General features: G+C 41.0%; 1 protein-coding gene and 2 long non-coding RNA genes across 17 annotated transcripts in view; 1 reads left to right on the top strand and 2 right to left on the bottom strand.

Annotated features, from left to right (window-relative positions):
- Positions 1 to 22,127, bottom strand: part of LOC128413871 (uncharacterized) — a 61,694-nt gene that overhangs the window by 19,060 nt on the left and 20,507 nt on the right. The window contains exon 3 of one of the 2 annotated variants that reach the window (XR_008330499.1): positions 18,718 to 18,752. The exons of the other annotated variant lie outside the window; for it this stretch is intronic. This is a non-coding gene — a long non-coding RNA (uncharacterized LOC128413871). Of the gene's footprint in view, positions 1 to 18,717; positions 18,753 to 22,127 lie in introns of those variants that run through there. 2 annotated transcript variants of the gene reach the window in all.
- The window catches only part of ANK3 (ankyrin 3), a 383,552-nt gene that overhangs the window by 348,596 nt on the left and 12,829 nt on the right, over positions 1 to 22,127 (top strand). For 6 of the 14 annotated variants that reach the window (XM_053388311.1, XM_053388310.1, XM_053388308.1 and 3 more), the window contains 8 exons: positions 531 to 656; positions 2,124 to 2,246; positions 2,694 to 2,720; positions 5,411 to 5,492; positions 9,050 to 16,762; positions 17,417 to 17,491; positions 19,941 to 20,072; positions 20,932 to 21,075. In XM_053388311.1, the coding sequence (XP_053244286.1) occupies positions 531 to 656; positions 2,124 to 2,246; positions 2,694 to 2,720; positions 5,411 to 5,492; positions 9,050 to 16,762; positions 17,417 to 17,491; positions 19,941 to 20,072; positions 20,932 to 21,075 (8,422 nt within the window). The remainder of the gene's footprint in view (positions 1 to 530; positions 657 to 2,123; positions 2,247 to 2,693; positions 2,721 to 5,410; positions 5,493 to 9,049; positions 16,763 to 17,416; positions 17,492 to 19,940; positions 20,073 to 20,931; positions 21,076 to 22,127) is intronic. The other 8 variants (XM_053388318.1, XM_053388319.1, XM_053388320.1 and 5 more) reach the window with 3 other exon arrangements.
- LOC128413872 (uncharacterized) lies at positions 46 to 4,758 on the bottom strand. Its single transcript, XR_008330501.1, has 2 exons — positions 2,609 to 4,758; positions 46 to 215 (listed from the first exon to the last, which is right to left on the bottom strand). It is a non-coding gene; the product is annotated as an uncharacterized LOC128413872 (long non-coding RNA).

Below are 22,127 nucleotides of genomic sequence, written 5' to 3'. Positions count from 1 at the left end.
TATAATATGCCCAGTCTTGCTAAACAAATGCTTCCAATACATGAATCTATCTGTTAAAAATGATTTATTTAATTTGAATGGAGTAAGATGCTAGTGTAATTCAGCTGATGTCTTCCAGAACCGGGGCATTGCTTACCCCCTTTCTTCCTGGTAGACCTAGGCATGACGGACAAGTAGTGGAATGTGTGAACTTACTTTCACATTGTCCATGAGTCCTTTTATCAGCTGGGGGGGGGGGGAGAGAGAAAGAAAAAAGAAGTAAAGAACTGAGCTTTGCATAGCTAAAATTGCCAGCTGGCTGTTGAAGGGTCAGTTTAGAAATAAATAGCTGTAGTCTTGACTGTGACCTTCCCCCCACACCAAAGAACATACCACACATCTCTTCCTATTGAAAATACTGCAGTGAAGCCATGTTGAAAGGCAACTTTAACTGTGGGTTTAAATAGTAATTTAACAGTTGGGATGCTTACTGTTTATTGCAATAGTTCGGCACAGAAATATATCTAACAGATTTATTGTTGACCCAACAGGTTTTGGAAGGAAAGCCTATTTATGTGGATTGCTACGGGAATCTAGCCCCTTTGACAAAAGGAGGACAGCAGCTTGTATTTAATTTTTATGCTTTCAAAGAAAATAGACTGCCATTTTCTATCAAGGTAAAAGTAAAACCGCACTGGAGCAGTCACAATGAGAAAACTGTTCCTGCGTGATGACAAACCTTGTGTGTTTGTGTGTGTTTTTCAAAGCCTCTGTTTGTCTGTGGTGTTTGGAAAAGGTGCGCCATCCACTTCACCTGTGCAACGGCATATTGCTACCACGAGATGTGAGCCCCCATCCCACCAATTGGGAATGGCAGGTTTGAGGCCTGCTTAAGGTACACTGAGGAAATTAGGTTGCTAGCAGAAAGGAGCTCCAGGGCTCTGGGATGAACTTCAAGATGATGGGCTTCGGTTTACCTCCTTGCTAGTATTTAGAAAGCTTTGTACCACTTATTAAGCGAAGTTTAAAAGGCCAATCTGCTTCTTTACAAAAATATATATTTTATGGACTGCTACTCAACTGCATTTTAATTTTACTTCTGAGTTGTGATTTTGTTAGGATTTTAAATGTGTTTGTAAAGCCCCTTAAATGGTTGGAGGTACAAGTTGGCAGTTCTTTAAAAGAAGCATTTAAATAACCACAACATCCATGTGCAAAAAAGTTACCATGTTAGCCAGGTTGCCAGTGTTCACATTATACCTTCAGAATGCCATCTCCAAAACAGGAGAAAATGCAGCCACCAAGTGGCTTGTGTTGTTGCCTTGTTGATTTAGTTTAAGCACTTTAATTTGTTTCTAGACAAAAATGGGAGGTTTTTTCTTTCTGGCCTTAAGTCTAGGTTGCCAGAAAGACCACTTTCTTCCATATTGATGGATGGATGGATTTAGTTTGTTCATATGCCACCTTTTCACATAATTATGATCATCCATAATTATGATCTTACCACCCCCACCCATGAAGCTTAATTAGGTGGTGACCAGGGAAAGGTCCGTATTACCACTTGGCAATTAGTTGGCAATTGAATAAGATATTGCATGTCTGGGCTGTCAATTATTTATGTTTTTATTTAATTTAATATATTTCCTTTTTGCTACTATCAATTGGCTCAGTTTGACTTTGTGGTTTTACTGGATTTTATTGCAGAAGTTTTCTTTTTAAAAATTTTAAGTCACCGGTCTTATTATGATGGAAAGGCAGGATGGCTATAAATGCTTTAGATAATTAAATGCAATCTCAAACTTTGGCCAGCTTCTTATTAGTCTTATTAAACTGTCCTTGGAATAATGCAGACACCTTGTAATTGCTTTAGCTTTGTGTTTGTAACACCCTGTGGTAGAAATAATGTGGAGGATTAATGTGTAGGACAGATGAGAATTAATGTTTGGAGATCCTGTTTCAGCACAAGGCATTTGATTTGATAATTATCAGGTGCCTTCCCATTGTATGGTTCAAGGAACTTAGATTTTGGGGTTTCTTTGCGTGTTTTGTTTTTAAATTAGAGCTAATAGCTAAATTATATTTAATGGAACCCAAAGGACTGTAAACATTTCAAACCAGTGTGTGAACATTTTATATATATATAGATTAGAGACACCAGCCAAGAACCTTGTGGTCGCTTATCATTTCTGAAAGAACCAAAGACTACAAAGGGTCTGCCGCAAACAGCTGTTTGCAATTTGAATATCACCTTGCCAGCACACAAAAAGGTACGATCACTAAGGCTAGTTTAATTTCTTTCTTTTTTTCTTTTTGCTGATTGTAATGAACCACTAGTAATGCGAATGCTTTGCAATCTGATTAAGCCTGTTTTATGTCTTAATGTTTTCATGTATGCAGAAAGCTTTTTGAGACTTGTTACTGTGGTGCTGCGTTTCTGCAATTTTTGATTACCGGGTCCTCCGTTTACAATTCATGCTTCAGCTTACAGTTCATATACTTTATGCTTTTAGTAATGTCATGTGTTGATTTGCATTTGATGTAAAGTTTTGTTTGTTAATTTATATTCTGTTGACATTTTGGGTTTGTTTTGCCTTTTATAAATTAGCTTGCATTTTTTGTGCTCCCTTACTTGGTCCTTTTCATATCCTGATATTCTTTTCCCTGCTGTCCATTATAATATTCCTTGTCTCTGCAATGCATCTTGGGACCAAAAGGAAACAGAGTCAGATCAAGATGATGAGGTAATATAAACACTGTCTTTTATTTTACTTTTTATTATAATCAGAATTCTTATCCATTAAAGATATATGGTATCACAAAAAAGATTTACTAAACCAAATAAATGAAGCCAATAACATGTGCTTGGAACAATATGAACCTAGCCTCTGTCCCTCTGTCCTCACTCTTCACTAGACTTAGATATACTATGTCTTCTGCTTTGCACACAGCAAAGCACCTTTTATCAATCATGGGGAGCTCCTGCATGCTTGCTTCACACAGAGACCCCAACATTCTGCCCTCTCCTCTTTGTGGGAATAGCTTGTACACCCAGAGAGAAACAGAACACTGGATGCACGCATGAGGTTTTGAAGGAGATCCCTTGATTATACCCATTGCTATTCATCTAGGTGAGGAGCAGCAGAGAAGCTATTTTCCTTCCACTTCCTTAGTTCCAGCTAGACAGTATTTTTAATCCTCTTTAATACAGCTAACCACACTGCCTTGCCTGTCCATCCCTCCTCCCAATACCCAATAGGCAACTGAGACCCAGCAAATCCTTTGCTCGGGTATCCCAGGCCTAGTGGTCCTGCAATAATTACCTTTAGAAGAATGGCTCCTGACTGGAAGCTGCAAGCCACTTGCTCCCTTGGAGGAAGCAGATGGATCAGCACCATGGGATTCATGGTTTCTGACTGTTGTCTCTGTGAAATTTATGACTCTCTTGTTCACTGGGAGACACGGTGTAAAGGAAGATGAAAGCATGATTCAGGCAAGGTTAAGCACTAATCTCAGTGGGGGGAAGTTAAGCTTGTGTTCTGTTCTCCCACTGAAATCAATAGGACCTTAAAATGTGATTGAGCTTAGCAGGACAGCATCTTTAGATATTATAACAGCCCATGGGGATTGGTCGTCTAAACAAAAAACCCAAAAGTACTTTTTGACTTGTCCTATTTTCTTACCAAACTAAATATATATCTTTAAAAACACCCCACTATTAGCATCTAGAAACTTTACTAAAAATAGATCTACAACCCGTATAGAGATTTTTGAAGCAAGTTGTAATCTGTTAGTGATTGTAACCTGCTTTCTAATCTGCATCCCTGCATTTGTGCATATTTATAAAAATCCCAGTCCATTCCTCTTTTCATTTATTTATCTTTGTCCTTTATGTAGTTCCTTTAAAGTAGGTGTACATTGTGATATATGTGCTTTTGCAACAAATTGATTTTTGAAGAACTTATTTGGCTGGCCTAAGTTACAGCTGTAGTGATATTCTACATGTCTAACTGTAGCCTTGTGTGTGCCAAAAATGATTACTAAAATGCTAGCTATATGATATGGGGGATTTACAATGATGGTGCTTTGTAATACAAAAATTAAGGCTTAGCAACTCACAAAGGTTCCTTAAAGAAACAGGTGTGTGATATCTGGCCATGTTTTACCTGTTCTCGAAATTACTAACAATGTTTTTGGTGTTACATTTTGCCAACATTCATCTTAATACCATGTGTCTTTAAAATCTGTGTCTTTCACTTTAAGAATGGATAGATCTCTTTCACGACACAAGGCCTGTTAGAGTACTGTTTTTTCTTTCTTTCCAGGATTCCACCTGGGGTGATATTAGGAGCAGGCCTTGGGCTCATGCTGCATCCCACAGCCTTCCCCAGCTTCCCTCAATGTGAACAGACAACAGCTAGTGAATGGGAGATCCTATGTTTGTTCTAACAAAGGATCTCTGAGCCTGTGAGGCAGAGCTCACTTGTCTTATAAGGTCAGGTAGATCCCATGATCATACAAAACATGAACCCTCATGCCCTTCAGTCTGTGAGAAGGGAGTAAATGGGTGTGCCCAAAGCCTGCTCCAAGAGGTTGAATCCTAGATTTGGATAGCACCTGATTAGGCCTCAAGATGTTTGTTCTCTCCAAATAAGCTCAAGAAGCTTTAGCAATGAAATGAGAACTTTGTAAATCTATTCTTCAAAGACAACACACATCTCATAGTTACAAGACTTGAATGTTGGTAAAATGTAATTTCAGGTGCAGGCTTGGTAGAAATAAGGGATTGGGGGGCAGGTTGGAATTTGAGTCTGTGAGCAGGGATAACTTTAAAAACATAGAAGTGGATTGGGCTGTAACTTGAACTTAGCTTACTTTATTATTTCATTCTTAAAATTATACCACTTGATTATAAATAAAAACCTCAAAGCAGTTTATATATGAATGAATGAGGCCTTCGTAGAAAGGGGAGTGTGTGTAGGGGAAGTGTGACAAAAATATACTCATTCACTTTCATGGCATGACTTTGCTGTGGAAGAAATGGGGTGAAATCCATTCTCAGCTATTTAAGCGCATTGGTTGCCCTGTCTTTGAGACTGATCTGCTTTATAGGGTGATAGGCTAAAATGCTATGCTGAAGAAGTGCAAGTCACTGCTCCACTCTCCATATAAGTTCATAGCACACTTTAGTTGCAAATATTCTTCTCCAAGGTACAATTAGTTCTCCTGAAGATCTAAAAATATGTAAGGGTATGTGTGTGTTATCTTCCCATTTAAACAAAAACGAACAAGAATTATTGGTATATTCTGTCTGCCACTTTGGACAATATTTTGAAAAGTGGAATGTTAATTCATTAATTAAAAGAAAGAAACCTGCTCTAGACAGCAGCAACTTTATGTTAAAGGTACCAAACAGAAGTATGCTTTGTTACAGACCGAGAAAACGGACCGGCGACAGAACTTTGTGTCCCTTGCTTTACGTAAGCGCTACAGCTATCTGACTGAGCCTGGAATGAGTGAGTTTCTTAACAAACCTACTAATGCTGTAAACTGATCTTTCACAAGAAGAGACATTTTTTCTATAAATGTCATGTTTTGGTGTCATTGGAAAATGCCTGATTTAACAAGCAAAAGTCTCCATTTATCCAAGAACCCTTTGGAGTGCAGATAACTTGGGAAATTCAGGCTAATAAACCATAGTTTGTCTCTTGAAATATCCATGGACTAAAAGGATCATTAGGGTGAACTCACTAATCAGTACTTCTATAGCAAAAGAAGACAGGCTATTCTACCTTTAAAAAGATGAGGTGGTTAAATCATAGTAAGTTTTATGGAGTTAGTAACATATTGACCAGCAAAACACAGATCAAAAACACTTTTGAAGAGAATGTAGAAGAGAATTACACACTTAAGAGTTCACTGTTCACTGTAGTAGTTTGCACTACCAAACAGATGAGCTGTTTTTAAAATGTTCTTTATATGTTTGTTTGTTTGTTTGTTTGTTTGTTTGTTGCATTCCCCCCCCCCCAAATGAGCCTCACACATTTAGGGAATGTCCAGCAACATTCCTGCAGATGATTTCAGCGATCAAGTTGTGTGGTCCCTGAGGAACCCTGCACCTAAGTTGTTCAGGGCTTTGTAAATTCATCCAAGGACCTTGAACCTGGCTTGTTAGTAGATGGGCACTAACATGGCTGTAGCAGAGAGCCAAACTATACATTAGAAATGCATTTTTAAAAATGTGCTGAATCTTTATTTTAAAGGAAAAACAGCTGGGTGGAACCTCAGTCAGAATCAGGGCCCAGTATTGATTTTTCTTCTCAGAATTGTCCCTTGGTGGCTGTTTACCTGCAAAGATGTTGTCTGCAGTAAATAGCAACTTTGGGAGCAAATAGGGAATATGATCCTGACTGGGACTCAGCATGTTTTCCATCAGCCACCATCCCGACAGGTAGGTTTTTAACTTGTCATGTTGATCCAGAGTTAGCATGTGTGTGTTGTAAATGTAAATACAAATAAAGTAGCACCAATGTACAAAATTTTCAAACTACTACTCACTGTACAGTAGAAAAATGTATACATAATTTTCCACTGTACAATGGACAGCTCTTAGAGAAGCTGGTCTACCAATGCTTACTCTTTACTGGATAGAACCAGTTGATTATTTTGAACATAATTATTGTTTGCCTTAAAAAAAAACTGACAAAAGTTTGTTTGAAATAATATCAGAGTAATGTCAGACGAAGCTGCGCTGAGAAGGTATTTTTGTTTCCATGCTAGTTCCTAGTGAAGAGATTGTACCTTAATGTGCTTCTGTGTTTTACCATTTAAGCATTCGTGACAAAAGAACTCTGCCATGGGTCATAACATTACCAGTGGTGGCCCTTGCAAATCAGAGGAGCAGGCAAGTGCCGCTCCCCTTGCCTCCCCTCTTTACTTCAAAGACTATGTGAGCCAGCTTCTCCATAATGACACCCATTTGCATGGAGTCCCTTACAGGAAGGGTTGAGGGAAGAAAAACTGCACAACTGGCTGTTGGTGTAAAGGCATTAGCTGAAGACACTTTGAAGTGCCCAGCATCTTTAAGCAGCTCCAGGGCCTCACCTGCGTCTGCCAAGTTCCCCAGCTGGTGGCTTGCCTGCTGGCAGTGGCTGGGAAGGCACCTGCCATTGTGCATTCCCCAGTGCTCTCAAGCGTCCAATGTAGTGTCACTCCAGGGGATCTAGGAAAATTAAATGGCATTTGGTTTTTCAGATGTAGCCAGCTACTGCCATCAAAGGAAGCCCACAGCTGGGAAAGCAAACAAGTGTGTGTGTGTGTGTGTGTGTGTTGGGGGAAGAGCTGCCTCAATACACCCTGCCTGGAGCTGCTTTAACATGCAGCTGGCTTTGAAGATAGAGAAGGAAAATCCTTCCGCTATTCCTCTGAGAAGGCCACCACTAGTAACTTAAAAGACTGGAGTGCTGAAAGTCATTACTATATTAAGAGACACTGGTGATGTTAATCTCAAATTACAGCTTCCTAGAGTTGACATTCCCAGTTAAGTATTTACTTAGCTATTTTTAAATATATATCCCATCTTTTTTTGAAAATAGTCTCCAGGCAGCTTGCAAGTTCCACATTATAAAAACACATTATAAAACAGATAATAATAATAATAATAAAATCTTCAAAAATGTAAACAGCACATTAAGACCAGCAGCCAATATTCTAACAATTTCCATTAGTATTGACACTTTCTATGGGCAGACAAGATGGACTCAACTGGCACCTGAAGACAGTGAAGACAACATCAGATGACTCTGACTGGCAGGGGTGCAATATGGTAACCATGGTGCTACCACAGAAAAGTCCCTCTCTTTGGAAGCCCCCTGTTAATTTTGTGATAGGGAAGGTTGAGCTTGCTTTCCTTGAACTGCTAGGAAAACTGTCTTCAAAAGGTACCAAGACACTACACCTTGTAGAAAAAGTGTACTCTTCTTTTTAAATGCCTCCTGTGGAAAGATTTTTGAACATTTGTCTATCTTGCATAGTACACCATGCAAACTGTTTTATTCCATGTGCTTGTTTTTGACATGATAAACCATGCATGAATAAAATTTAAAGTTTGGTTGCTTTGCTTGCTCACGTTTTTTCATTAATCGTATTTCCCATTTTTTATGTATGACAAATGCTTCTTAAAGTCATTTCATGTGAAGCTTTTTATCTTTTAAGTTTTACCAAGTAAAAGGAATATCGCATGAAAAAGCCAACAAATGCAAAAAGCTTTTTTCCCCCTTTTTGGTTCTTTTAATCCTTGAGTCAGAAAAGGTCTTGCTCTTATTGGCTTTGTGAGAGTGAAGCATATACAAAATGTGCATGGGAGAGAGAGAAAGTTTTGACTTTATTCCCGTTGCTTCACAGTTTGCACATCAATTGCCTGTCACCTTAAAGGTATTTTGGGTTCTGCATGAAATAGTTCGGAGTGGTTTTCAAAGCAGACTTTAGCTACTCAATGTCATTTGCACAAGTTTACACCGTTTTGTGTTAACGAAACTGCTATACAGTAAATATAAAATGTATTAATGAAACTGCAAAGGATATAATGATAGAAATTTTCCAGAGGACAATTTTGATACTTGCACAAAGCAAAGACATACTGATAACAGGCAAAATGGAGCTGAGATACTTAATATCTTAACTTTAGCACATCAGAAAGTCAATAGGAAGTAAGAGAAGAATTTTTGGTTGTGGCTATTACTTTGGACCATAATGGACTTCCTTCTATGTGTTTTCTGTTCTTTCATTGTTTGCAGACTCGGTTGCCTTGTGCTTTCCTGTCTTTCATTTCATGTTGGTTTCTTTCTTTCTTTTTTTAATTTTGGATCATCCATAATTATGTGACTCATTCCTATTTTTCCCTACCTGTTTAGCTGTTGATTTTACCTACTTCATTCTAATTCATACAAACAGTTGTACTTGCTTTTTTTGTAATATTACAACGTTTACTGACCAATTTTCTTCTCTGGTCTCTCTGTTTTTCAATCATTTTTGTTGATTTTTACGTTTGATTATTTTGGTTTAACAATTTAAGAAACAGTTGAACGAAGTGCAGGAGCAACAAGATCCCTACCTGCTACCTATTCATACAAGCCATTCTTTTCAGCAAGACCGTATCAGTCTTGGACAACAGCACCAATTACTGTGCCTGGGCATTCCAAATCAGGCTTCACTTCTCTATCAAGCTCTTCCTCTAACACTCCAACAGCTTCTCCATTAAAATCAATATGGTCCGTTTCTTCTGCTTCACCAATCAAATCCACATTAGGAGCCTCCACTACGTCTTCAATTAAATCTGTTAGCGATGTAGCTTCTCCAATTAGATCATTTCGGACAATCTCCTCTCCAATAAAAACCGTGGTCTCACAGCCTCCATATAATATCCAAGTCTCTTCTGGTTCTTTCGTCAGAGCACCCACAGTAACAGAAGCCACTAGTTTGAAAGGGCTGGCATCCGCATTCCCCTCTCGGACATCTCCAGTGACTACAGCTGGGTCTCTTTTGGAGAGATCATCCATTACCATGACGCCTCCAGCATCCCCCAAATCGAACATTAACATGTACTCTTCAAGTTTGCCATTTAAGTCAATCATCACATCAGCATCACCACTTTTATCTTCACCTTTAAAGTCAGTGGTGTCTCCTGCTAAGTCAGCAGTTGATGCTGTTTCACCATCTAAGGTCACGATGGCTTCATCCCTCACTTCCCCTGTGAAACACACAGTCGGGCATACAGAGGTAGCCATGGTTAACGGATCCATGTCACCTTTGAAATATCCGTCCCCTGCCAATTTAATCAATGGAGCTAAAGCCACAGCCACATTTCAAGACAAGATCACTGCAGCAACCAGTTCTGCAAGTTGTGCTGTTAACGCAGCAACTGATACTGTTGAGAAAATGTTTCCAACCACTACTGCAACCCCATTTTCTCCACTCAGGTCGCATGTGTCTTCAACTCCATCAGCCTTTCAGTCAATAAGAACTACTCCTGCAGGTGTATTGTACACATCTCTTGGGTCAATATCAGCAACTACCTCGTCAGTAACTTCATCAACTATCACAGTCCCAGTATATTCTGTAGTCAATGTTTTGTCTGAACCAGCACTAAAGAAGCTCCCAGAGTCATCTTCCCTTACCAAATCGGCAGCTGCGTTGCTATCGCCTATTAAAACATTGACTACAGAGACACGCACACAGCCTCACTTTAACCGAACCTCATCTCCTATAAAATCATCCTTGTTTTTAGCACCCTCTGCTCTTAAGTTGTCCGTACCATCTTCTTTATCTTCTAGTCAGGAGATGTTAAAAGATGTGGCTGAGATGAAAGAGGACCTAATAAGAATGACAGCGATATTGCAGACAGATGTAATGGAGGACAAGGAATTCCAGCCAGAACTAACAAAGGAGGGTAGAATAGATGATGAAGAACCTTTTAAAATTGTTGAGAAAGTAAAAGAGGACTTAGTAAAAGTTAGTGAGATACTGAAAAAAGATGTGTGTTTAGAAAAGAAAGCATCAACCAAGCTATCAAAAAATGATAAAGGACACTCTTCTGAGGATGAATGGGTAGAGTTCAGTGCAGATGAGATTGATGAAGCAAGACGGCAAGGCATGACATATCCTCCTATAACTATTCCTGAAAAGGTGCAAATTAAAGCGAAGGCTGTATCTGAAAAGGATTATAACTTGACTAAAGTCATTGATTATTTGACGAATGACATTGGTAGTAGTTCTCTGGCAAGTCTGAAGTACAAGTTTGAAGAGGGGAAAAGAGAAGGTGAAGAGAGACAAAAGAGAGTTTTAAAACCAGCCATTGCATTGCAAGAACACAAACTTAAAATGCCTCCAGCCTCCATGAGGCCTTCTACTTCAGAAAAAGAGTTGTGTAAAATTGCAGATTCCTTTTTTGGAACTGATACTATTTTGGAGTCTCCTGATGACTTTTCCCAACATGACCAAGACAAAAGTCCTTTGTCTGACAGTGGCTTTGAAACAAGAAGCGAGAAAACTCCTTCAGCACCACAAAGCGCCGAGAGCACAGGGCCGAAACCGCTTTTCCATGATGTACCCATCCCTCCGGTCATTACAGAGACAAGAACTGAGGTGGTTCACGTGATCCGTAGCTATGAACCTTCATCAGAAGAAGTTCCTGAACCTCAAGCAGAAGAGCCGCCATCAACAAAAACGGCACCTACTTTTATGGAACTGGAACCCAGGCCAAACGGAGGGTCTATCAAAGAAAAAATGAAAGCCTTTCAAATAAAAGCCAGTAATGAAGATGAAGACCACAAATGTGTTCTTGGTAAAGGTGTCCGTGTAAAAGAAGAAACTCATATAACTACCACTACCAGAATGGTTTACCATAAGCCTCCGTGCACTGAGAGTTCTTCAGAAAGAATTGAAGAAACCATGTCTGTTCATGATATAATGAAAGCTTTTCAGTCAGGACGCGATCCTTCCAAAGAGTTGGCAGGTCTGTTTGAACATAAGTCTTCGGTAACACCAGATGTTAGCAAGTCTACTGAAATTTCACCACAACATACAGAGAAGGACAGCAAAATGAAACCCAAACTGGAGCGTATAATAGAGGTCCATATCGAAAAAGGTAATGAGGCTGAACCTACTGAAGTCATTATTAGAGAAACCAAAAAGCACCCAGAGAAAGAAATGTATGTTTATCAGAAAGACTTACCTCGAGGTGATTTGGAAAAACATGATGCTCCTCCTTGTTCAGATGAACAAGGTCAGCAAGAAGAAGAAGAACTGACAGCAGAAGAGTCCCTACCTTCTTATCTGGAGTCTTCTAGAGTAAATACTCCCGTGTCTCAGGAAGAAGACAGTCGCCCTAGTTCTGCCCAACTTATGTCTGATGACTCGTACAAAACACTGAAGCTTCTGAGTCAGCACTCAGTAGAGTACCATGACGATGAGTTGTCAGAACTAAGAGGGGAGTCTTACAGGTTTGCTGAGAAAATGCTGCTCTCAGAAAAGCTAGATGTGTCTCACTCTGATACTGAGGAGTCAGTTACTGACCATGTTCTACCCCTTAGCTCAGACTTTCAGGGGCATGATAAACGATGCAGAGAAAAAATAGCCACAGCCCCCCCAAAAGAAATCCTCACCAAAATCTCTAAAGATATATCAGAAAATGGTGTAGGTAAAATGTCTAAAGATGATCATTATGATAAAGTGACAGTGTTACATTATACCGGAGATGTTAGTAGCCCAAAGCACGCAATGTGGATGCGCTTTACTGAGAACAGATTAGACAGAGGTAGAGAAAAGTTGATGTATGAAGACAGGGTGGACAGGACTGTTAAGGAGGCAGAAGAAAAACTGACAGAAGTATCACAGTTCTTCCGGGACAAAACAGAGAAACTGAATGATGAACTGCAATCTCCAGAGAAAAAGCAGCAGAAAAGGAATGGGAAAGAAGCACACTCTGGCCATAGTTCAACCAGCAGCAGCCCCGAAAAGGTGACGATTTCTGAGGTGCAGAGTTCAAAGGATGACTGGACTAGAGGAGGACCCTTTGGCCATTGTGGGAAGAGCTTCCCAAAAGCTGACGAAAGAAAAGCAGCTAGTTTGCCTAGCAGTCCCGAGAGAAGGGCCCTTACACAACAGACCGAGGACTGTAAGCAGCTGATGGAGCAGAAAGGAACAGCTCAGAAGAGTAGGACACCCGAGGCTTCGCCAACCGGATTCCAGCTGAAGCAATCCAAACTCAGTTCTATTAGGCTGAAGTTTGAACAGAGCATAGGCTCAAAGAATAAGGACCTACATCATGATGATAAGAAGCAGGACACTCAATCTAAAATCCCAGTGAAAAAAATGCAAGAGAGCAAGCTCCCAGTCTATCAGTTTTATGCAAGAGAAAAGCATGCAAAAGAGGTAGACCTTGCAGATGGGAGTATAACATTACAGAGGGAATCTCCTGCTAGCAAATTAAAAGATGGTGCCCAGGGTAAAGGCAAAGTGATGGAAGATGCTGCTGCTTCAGATGTACTCAGACACAGAAATGAAATGCCAAGTAAGAATGTTCCAGAAGGCTTTGCAGAGCAGAAGCTGAAAGGTTTGGCGTACAGTACGAGCTCAGATACTGCATCAGCCAAGGGGCATTGGGATAAAAAGGTCTATAGGACATGGGAAAGCCCTGGAACATTTGCCCATAACACACAAAAAGAAAAACTGTCCCATGTGCTTGTTCAGGATGCAGTAAAAGACAATCACATTGACCACCCTGAGACTAAAGATCTGGGCAGAGCCAGTGAATTCATCACTGTGACAGAGCATGAGCACAAGGTATCAACGAGTGGGTCCCATTCAAAGGAGGTGAAGGAAGTGACTGTAAAATCTCCATCCAAAAAGGTCCTTTATAGAGAATATTTTGTCAGAGAAGGAGAGGCCCCCAGTGAAGTGATGGATAAAACCTCAAAGAAAAAAGAACCATTGACTGCATCCCACATTCCAGTCAGAATTTCAGAAGAAAAACGAATGTTATCAGCTAGCATTCCCGATGGAGTTCATGAACAGCTAAAACATGCAGCACATGAACTGTCAGCTAAAGTGTCCCATGCTAGTGTGGCAAAGGAAAAAACTGAGAGGAATTTTGATTATACAGAGCATGTTAAAAATAAGTATTCAGAATTTTGTCAGTTTAGCAGTAAGCACATCAAATTAAGTCCTCCTATGGAGGATGCTGAGCTATCCCTTAGTAAATCACCTGATTCTTTAGAAAATAGCCCAGGAAAGGAGTCTCCCTCAAGGGACTTTGACTCTATTCATAGTGATAACTTGGCAAAATCAGCCCCTTTAGCAACAGCTGAGGGAACAAAAGAGATAAAAACCTTACCTGTTTATGTCAGTTTTGTTCAAGTAGGGAGGCAATATGAAAGGGAGGTGCAACAAGGAAATATTAAAAAAATTGTAAGTCAGGAAAGTAAGACGGTACAAGAGACAAGGGGGGGCTTTTACACCACAAGGCAGCAGAAACAGCTTCCTTCTCCACAAGGCAGTCCAGAAGATGACACATTAGAGCAGGTGTCCTTTATAGATAGTTCTGGGAAAAGTCCATTAACACCTGAAACTCCTAGCTCAGAGGAAGTGAGTTACGAGTTTACATCTAAAACGCCTGATTCACTAATTGCTTATATACCAGGCAAACCCAGTCCTATCCCTGAGGTTTCTGAGGAGTCTGAAGAGGAAGCAGAGGCTAAGTCAACCTCTGTAAAACAGGCCATTGTTGAGCCACCAAAAATTGACAGAGTGCTGCCCAGTAGCTTAGACAGAGATTCTAATAAAAGGCCCAAAGGGAACCGGGTTGCGTACATTGAGTTCCCTCCTCCTCCTCCGCTAGATGCCGATCAGACAGAATCAGAAAAGCAGCGCCACTCCTCTGAGAGTGAAATGGAGATGATAGAAGTAAACCTACGGGATGAACATGACAAATGTCAGCTGGCTGAACCACTCATAAGAGTACAGCCACCTTCTCCTGGGCCACCAGGAGAAGATCTTAGTGACTCCAGCGATGATGAATCCCTGTATCAGCCTGTTCCCATTAAAAGATACATGTTTAAATTGAATGACGTTGAAGATGGCCAGAAGGAAGGCTCCAAGCATAAATTGCCTGCGAAAAGAGAGAATGGGAAACCTAATGATTTTGATCTTAGCCTTGATTCTCCCCAGAATGATATTGCGCAAAATGGGAACAATGACCAGTCTGTCACTGAGTGTTCCATAGCAACCACGGCAGAATTTTCCCATGATACAGATGCAACTGAAATTGACTCTCTTGATGGGTATGATCTACAAGATGAAGATGATGGCTTAACCGAGAGTGATTCCAAACTTGCAGGCCCAGCAGTGGAAATCAAAAAAGACATATGGGCTACAGAAGGCATTTTGAAACAGACTGATCGGTGTTTTAGCCAAAGTAAGCTGGAGGTTATTGAGGAGGAAGAAAAAGTTGGTACTGAAGAAAACAAACTTTTATCAAAATGTCCAGCAGCTGAAAAAAGTGCCGATAAGACTGAACAAAAATCAGGGGCACAGTTTTTCACTTTGGAAGGCAGGCACCCTGACAGGACTGTGTTTCCTGATTCATATTTCAGTTACAAAGTAGATGAAGAGTTTGCAACCCCTTTTAAGACAGTAGCTACTAAAAGCCTAGATTTTGACCCTTGGTCCAATAACCGTGGTGATGATGAAGTGTTTGAGTCCAAATCGAGGGATGACGAGGCTAAGCCTTTTGGCCTTGCTGTAGAAGACAGATCTCAAGCGACAACCCCTGATACGACTCCAGCCAGAACTCCAACTGATGAAAGTACACCAACTAGTGAGCCCAATCCCTTCCCGTTTCACGAAGGGAAGATGTTTGAGATGACTCGCAGTGGCGCAATTGACATGAGCAAGAGGGATTTTGTTGAAGAAAGACTCCAATTTTTTCAGATTGGTGAGCATACTTCTGAAGGGAAGTCAGGGGACAAGGGGGAAGGGGATAAAAATAAAGTCACTGCCATCACACAGCTGCAGTCAGGGGACAAAGCTGTAGGAAAAAACGTAGAGGGAGAAGTAGAAACACCAACAGTTGAATGTAAGCTCATCACCCAGGCCAGTGGAGATTGTACGGAAGCAACACCCAGTAGTAACTCCCTGGAGAAACCATCGACCACTGTTAATGCTTCTAAAGTTGATCCCAAATTGCGCACACCTATTAAAATGGGAATTTCTGCTTCCGCCATGACGCTGAAGAAAGATGTCTCTGGAGAAGTGACAGATAAGCTAGAGGCTGTGACGCCAGGTATTCAGGGGTTAGAATATGAAGCCATAGAGGAGGTTGCAAGCCAGTCAAGTGGTAGGGAAGCAGAAAAGCATGATTTCCAAAAAGATAATTTTAATAACAACAACAATTTGGACCCATCCGTTTTACCTAACGATAGCGTTACCTGTAAAGTAGTGCTAAATGAACATTTTGAGCCTAAGTGTCCCACACAGAAAGCTACTCAATTGAAAAACACTTCAGGAAATGATACAGGTGCAACACAAGGACACTGTAAACCAAAAGTACACGGAGAACAGCAGAAGTCATCAGAGCCAGTAGGGAATAGAGCGAGATCAAAACTTCCCATAAAGGCTACCTCAGCAAAAGAAGCTATCCCACATAGCAGTAGCCAAGCCTGCAGAGTGAGTAAAGTCAGACAGGATAGTAAACTTGACAAAAGGAAACAAAACAGCTCTTTCCCACATGTAGAAGTAAGGTCTAAGATTCCTGTAAAAAATACACAAAGGCACAACTTAGCCATAGCTAGAAAGACACCAGCAGTTCAAAACCAAGAGCAGCTAGAGAGAAGCAAAGCCAAACCGCTTCCTTCTAAATTACCATTAAAGGTAAGATCTACCACCAGCACCTCTACCACCACCACCGCTGCAGCAGCAACAGTTAAAGTAAAGCAGAGTCAGCTTAGGGAGGTATGTAAACATTCTATTGAATATTTTAAGGGAATTAGTGGAGAGGCTTTAAAGCTTGTGGACCGCCTGTCTGATGAAGACAAAAAGTTGCAGTCAGAGGTGTCCGATGACGATGAAGAAGAAGACAGTACGTCAAGAAACACGTCCCTGTCCGAAGCCACTCAAGTTTTCCAGCCTTCCATTACATCGAAGCCCGCTAGAGATATGAGAACAGAGGCAGCATCTTTAAAATCAAAGATTGAAAAGTCCGACAGTGAGAGGAGGAGGAGTAAGAGGACTGGTGAGAATGGAGGGAGTCAGGTTTCTGGAGCTCTCGTGGCTCACCTCGTGGAGATCAAGCCTAGTTTGTAAAACTTTCAACTTGTTGATCCTAGTGCATGAACTGTTGTGATTGCCTGTGAAGTGACTTACTGTAGTTCTCATTCTGTCATTGTCATCTGTATGTGCTGTCTTTTATACTCTTCTTTCTTCCTTTAAGTGAAGCCTATACTATAGACAGCTAGTGAAGCATGCTAAATACATTCATGTAATAGTTTAGGTCTTAGAAGACTTCATTTTGTGACAGCAAAAAAAACACACCCCTCATTTTGTCAAACAGAGAAAACATTTTTTTTTTCTTTAAGTACTGGTGGACTATTTTCCACCACCCCACCAGTAGTTAAAGCACTGTTGAACAGTTGAGTAGATAGATTGTTGGCATGTTTGGTTTCATTTACACAATTAACATCATGTAGTTTGACACTCGGCCTTCTAAAGGTGGCATTTTTTTTCAAATCTGTGACAAAAATATATTTATTTATTGTAGGTTTTAGGGCACTCAGTCATTTTAGCAATTGCTCTGAGCACCAGTTAACATAGTACAATGTATTAAAATGCTGTTAGTGCTAAGAATTATTTCACAGCACCTTTTTAATCAATAAATTATAAATCACAGGTCCACAGAGTCCATGTGAACGGACAGATATAAGGATGGCAATAGTGGCCGATCACCTGGGACTTAGTTGGACAGGTAAGATTTTATTTTGTGGTGATGATATTGCAACTAGCAATTCCTTTTGATACCCAGCTGAGGGTGTGTATGTGTGTGTGTTAGAGTACAGTTTAGTCCTCAGGGCATCTTTTGTCTTCAGAAAAAGAGGGATACAGTAGACAAGCGAGATTGCAAGAGGTCTTTATGAAATGTGCTTTAGTAGTACCGTATTTTTCACCCTATAGGATGCACCGTCCCATAAGGCGCACCTAGTTTTTTGGGGGGGAAATAAAGGGGGAAAAATTATTTCCCCCCCAGGGGAGGCCCGCCCGAGCTTCCCCCGACCCCAGCCCCCAAACAGGCAGCTCTCTGCAAGCCGTGGGAGCCCAGCGCTGGCTCCCGCTGCTTGCTGAGAGGTCCGCGAAGCCTGGACACGCTGAGCTCAGCGCGCACAGGCTTCAGCATGCAGGCAACTCTCCGCAAGCAGCGGGAGCGCTCCCGCTGCTTGCGGAGAGGTCCGCGAAGCCTGGATGCGCTGATCTCAGCGCGCGCAGGCTTCAGCATGCAGGCAACTCTCCGCAAGCAGCGGGAGCGCTCCCGCTGCTTGCGGAGAGGTCCGCGAAGCCTGGACGCGCTGATCTCAGCGCGCGCAGGCTTCAGCATGCAGGCAACTCTCCGCAAGCAGCAGGAGCGCTCCCGCTGCTTGCGGAGAGGTCCGCGAAGCCTGGAGAGCGAGAGGGGTCGGTGTGCACCGACCCCTCTCGCTCTCCAGGCTTCACCGAAAGCCTGCATTCGCCCCATAGGACGCACACACATTTCCCCTTCATTTTTGGAGGGGAAAAAGTGCGTCCTATAGGGCGAAAAATACGGTACTTATATTATAAAATTTCCATAAACACGGTTTATGGAAGGCAATCTTACTTGGCTATGAGTGATCACCAAAGAAGAAGAAGAAGAAGAAGAAGAAGAAGAAGAAGAAGAAGAAGAAGAATATAAAACTGGTGTTTATAAAGCATTTGTGACATATGTATCCCATCATTTCTTCAGGGAGCTAAGTCTGATGTGTCAGCCACACAACCACCCTGTGCAATCAGTTAACATGATAGTAACCTGGTCAGGACACCCCTAGCGAGCTTCATAGCATTAGGTGGCCAAGCAGGAAACTTAGTCTTGAGACCATCACATGTTGCATGGGTTTTTTGTTCACAATTTTGTTACCTCATTATCTCTAGAATCCACACAGGCCTCGGATATGGTAGGGTGGGTAGAGATTAACATGGTTTATTCTTCCTCATCTGTCCTGTAGAAATGTAAGAAATAAATACTTTTGAAGTAGCACAAAGGCCCTTTTGATACAGACCTCTCTCCAAAGCAAAGCCAGCGAGTTAGACTTCTCTTCATTCTCACCAACTAGTATTGTAATATAGGCACTAAAAGTTGTGTGGCTGCCAGAAAGGATCTTGACTGCACATGGGGCATCCAGGGCCATGAGAGGCATTGGTGGCCGCCATGCTGCCTTGGCAATAAGGCAGCTGACCAGTCCGGCTCAGTCCCCTTCCTGCTCCTCAAGGAGCAGGCAGATCTCCTCACATGCCCCTCTTGTCCATTGTTGACAAAAGAATGGAGCTCTCATTGCTGCCTTCTCCTGCTTCCTCCTACATACCCCAGGCATGTCAGAAATATTTTATAGCTTTGTATACCATATTTGACAGTTTGGATTCAAAGTATTCTGTATGAAAATGGAAGATACCTGTTTGCACTTTGAAGACTCTTTGTGTGTCTGCTTTGGCCATTTTCCCTCTCTCTGACTGCAGTTCTCTTGCTACATCATATACCTTTCCAGAGATTTATCTGAGTCTTCAGGGTAACTTACAACATGAGGAGGTGAAGACAAGAAAGCCCTGGTGCCTGCATAAAACACCAGCTGCAGTTCTTTGAGTTGAAGCCAATGTGTTGCTATGCCACATAGTAATTGTGAGGTTATCAGTGATTGTCTACCTGACTGGAAGCCTGATTTAGTCCTATTAGAACAGACTTCCTCAGCCTGCTGCTGATGTTTTGGAACACAACTCCCATCATCCCTGACAGTTGGCCATGCTGGCTAGGGTTGCTGAGAGGTGTAGTCCGAAAAACCTAGAGAGCAACAGGTTGGAGAAGGCTATATTTAGACACAGCAGGAAACTTGGGAAACTGTGCAACCTCTTGACCTCCCTTGGGTGGGGTAAGTGGAGGAATATATAAATGCCGTCTGTAGAACTGGTGAAGGAAGGATACAGCCCAAAGCTCTACAAACAGTGGTTTCAGACAGCAGGATGAAATGATACCTGCTTTCTCAGAGGACTTTCTGCTTTCCGATTTCTATGACATGTTACACTGAAAAGGCAGAAATCTGAACCAAACTTGGTTTTTCCATGTGTGACCTGCTGAACAAAGTTTTCAAAATAAACTTTGTTATCTCTCTCTTCCCTCCATTTTCCCCATGTTATAGAACTGGCAAGAGAGCTGAATTTTTCTGTTGATGAAATTAATCAAATCCGGGTAGAAAACCCAAACTCTTTGATTGCTCAGAGCTTCATGTTGTTAAAGAAATGGGTGACCAGAGATGGGAAAAATGCTACAAGTAAGTTTCATAATTATTATTGTTTTAAGTATGTAGAAGTCCATATTTTGCTGAACTTTATACACAGACTAGACCCATCACTTAATGACTGTACCCTCAACCAGTATGTGAGAATAAAATGCCACAGATCAAAGACTATAGATATAATTTTCAACTCATACATTCATTCATACATTTCAATTCATGCATTCAGCTGTGGGTCATCAAGTTTTGGGAAGTCAAGGAATAAGGAATCTGCATGGATCTGTCTGGATAGGCTTAAAACAACACAATCTCACAGTCCTCACAGTGAGAACATATGAACAGATGAAACTGCCTTATATTGAGTCAGACTATTGATCCTTCTAGTCCAGCATTGCCAACTGTAACTGGCAGCAGCTCACCATAAGTCTTTCTAGCCCTAAGTAGAGAGCTGGGACCTTCTGTGTGCAAACCATGTGTTCCCCTACTGAGCCATAGCCCTTTCCCAAAGTAGTTCCATGCACATACAATGCACTGAGGAGAATGCTGCCCACTGTTTTAGAGATTGTGATAAGGTATGGCTATGGGAGGTACTGCATGGCAATAGAATTATTCCATTTTTACAGTAGCATGCACTTATACACAGAGTATTGACGAAGAGCTGATTTGTGCTTTATAGGCACTCTACGACACCAGTATTCGCTATGGTAGATACATGAAGTGTGAAGGTGAGACACATGTCTCTAAACACTTGGGAACGTGCACTGGAAAGTAGAGACTGGTTGATTGAATCTACTGCATGCATAATGTTACTGTTGCGACCACTGGCCATACTCATAGACAGTTACAAATTTCAGTTCTGAAATACTTTTCATCTATTTTGTTCTTCCTTCCACAGCTGATGCCTTAACCTCTATATTGACAAAAATCAATCGGATTGACATTGTAACTTTGTTGGAAGGACCAATATTTGATTATGGAAACATTTCAGGCACCAGAAGCTTTGCAGATGAAAATAATGTTTTCCATGATCCTGTTGATGGTAACTGAATTTGCTTCATTTTGACCAATATTTATCCACACAGAAAGGTCTTTTCATCTAATAACATAAACTATGCAAGATGATACTGTTTCAAATAAAATATATATTTATTTATCTCAAATATTAAAAAAATCAGGGTATGTATCAATGAACACTTCAGAGTTGTTTGGCTCTATTAACGTAATTTGAACTCAGTCTAAAATTACTGTGAAATTGTTCCCTTTGGTAAAATTACAACTGCTTATTGTTTCTTTACATTCTAAAATTACCCTAATGGGATAATGAAATTCTGGTACTCTAATCAATGCCCAGATTTATGCTGAGATTTAACTTCAATTTTTGTTCTTCAACTGTAAAGGCTTTTATTGAGCAGATAGATATATAAATGAATCTGTACTACTGATCAGGTGCTAAAAACTAATTCTGACATTGAAGATACATTAAGCTGCTTTCCAAATATTTCCTTTTTTGTTTTGTTTTGTAAGCTAAGTTCTTCTAAACACTATGAAAGTCTCCCTTTTTCTTGTATTTTATTCAAACACATGCTGTTTTTGCTGCCTTCTGCAAGGATTTTCTGGCTGTGTGCAGCGCTTATGAGCTTAATTCATCCCCAAGCAACATTCTTCACCGCATTGCAGAAATTAAAATTCTGTGGACATTTTAAGAAGTTTTCTCTTGAAATGTTGCTTGTGCCTTTTAATCAGAGACAAGTATCTTTTCTACAAAGAGAATGTGCTTCTCTGTGTTGCTGTCTATCCTTCCTCTCCTCTGAACCTTCCTCAAGCTTCTTGTCCTCACCAAGACCAGACTACCTTTTAACTTTCTCTCAGTTGATTCAGTTGCAGAACTCGGAGACATTAGTGCACATTGCTCTCCAGGCAGCACAATGTAATGCTGATCTCTCTCCCCATCCCAGCCTTTCATCAGCTCATCAACTTAATATTTACCTCTGAGAATATGGTTTACAGTTCACTGTCATTTCATTTGTCTATGTTCAAGTCTAACTGCCAGAGCAGGGATGGTCAACCTCTGTATTCCTGGGGGCTGCTCCA

The sequence above is a fragment of the Podarcis raffonei genome, chromosome 5 (genome assembly GCF_027172205.1).
Source record: "Podarcis raffonei isolate rPodRaf1 chromosome 5, rPodRaf1.pri, whole genome shotgun sequence".
In the NCBI taxonomy this organism is placed as follows: domain Eukaryota; kingdom Metazoa; phylum Chordata; class Lepidosauria; order Squamata; family Lacertidae; genus Podarcis; species Podarcis raffonei.
Note: the sequence above shows the minus strand (reverse complement) of the source record. Positions and strands in the feature narration are given on the sequence as shown.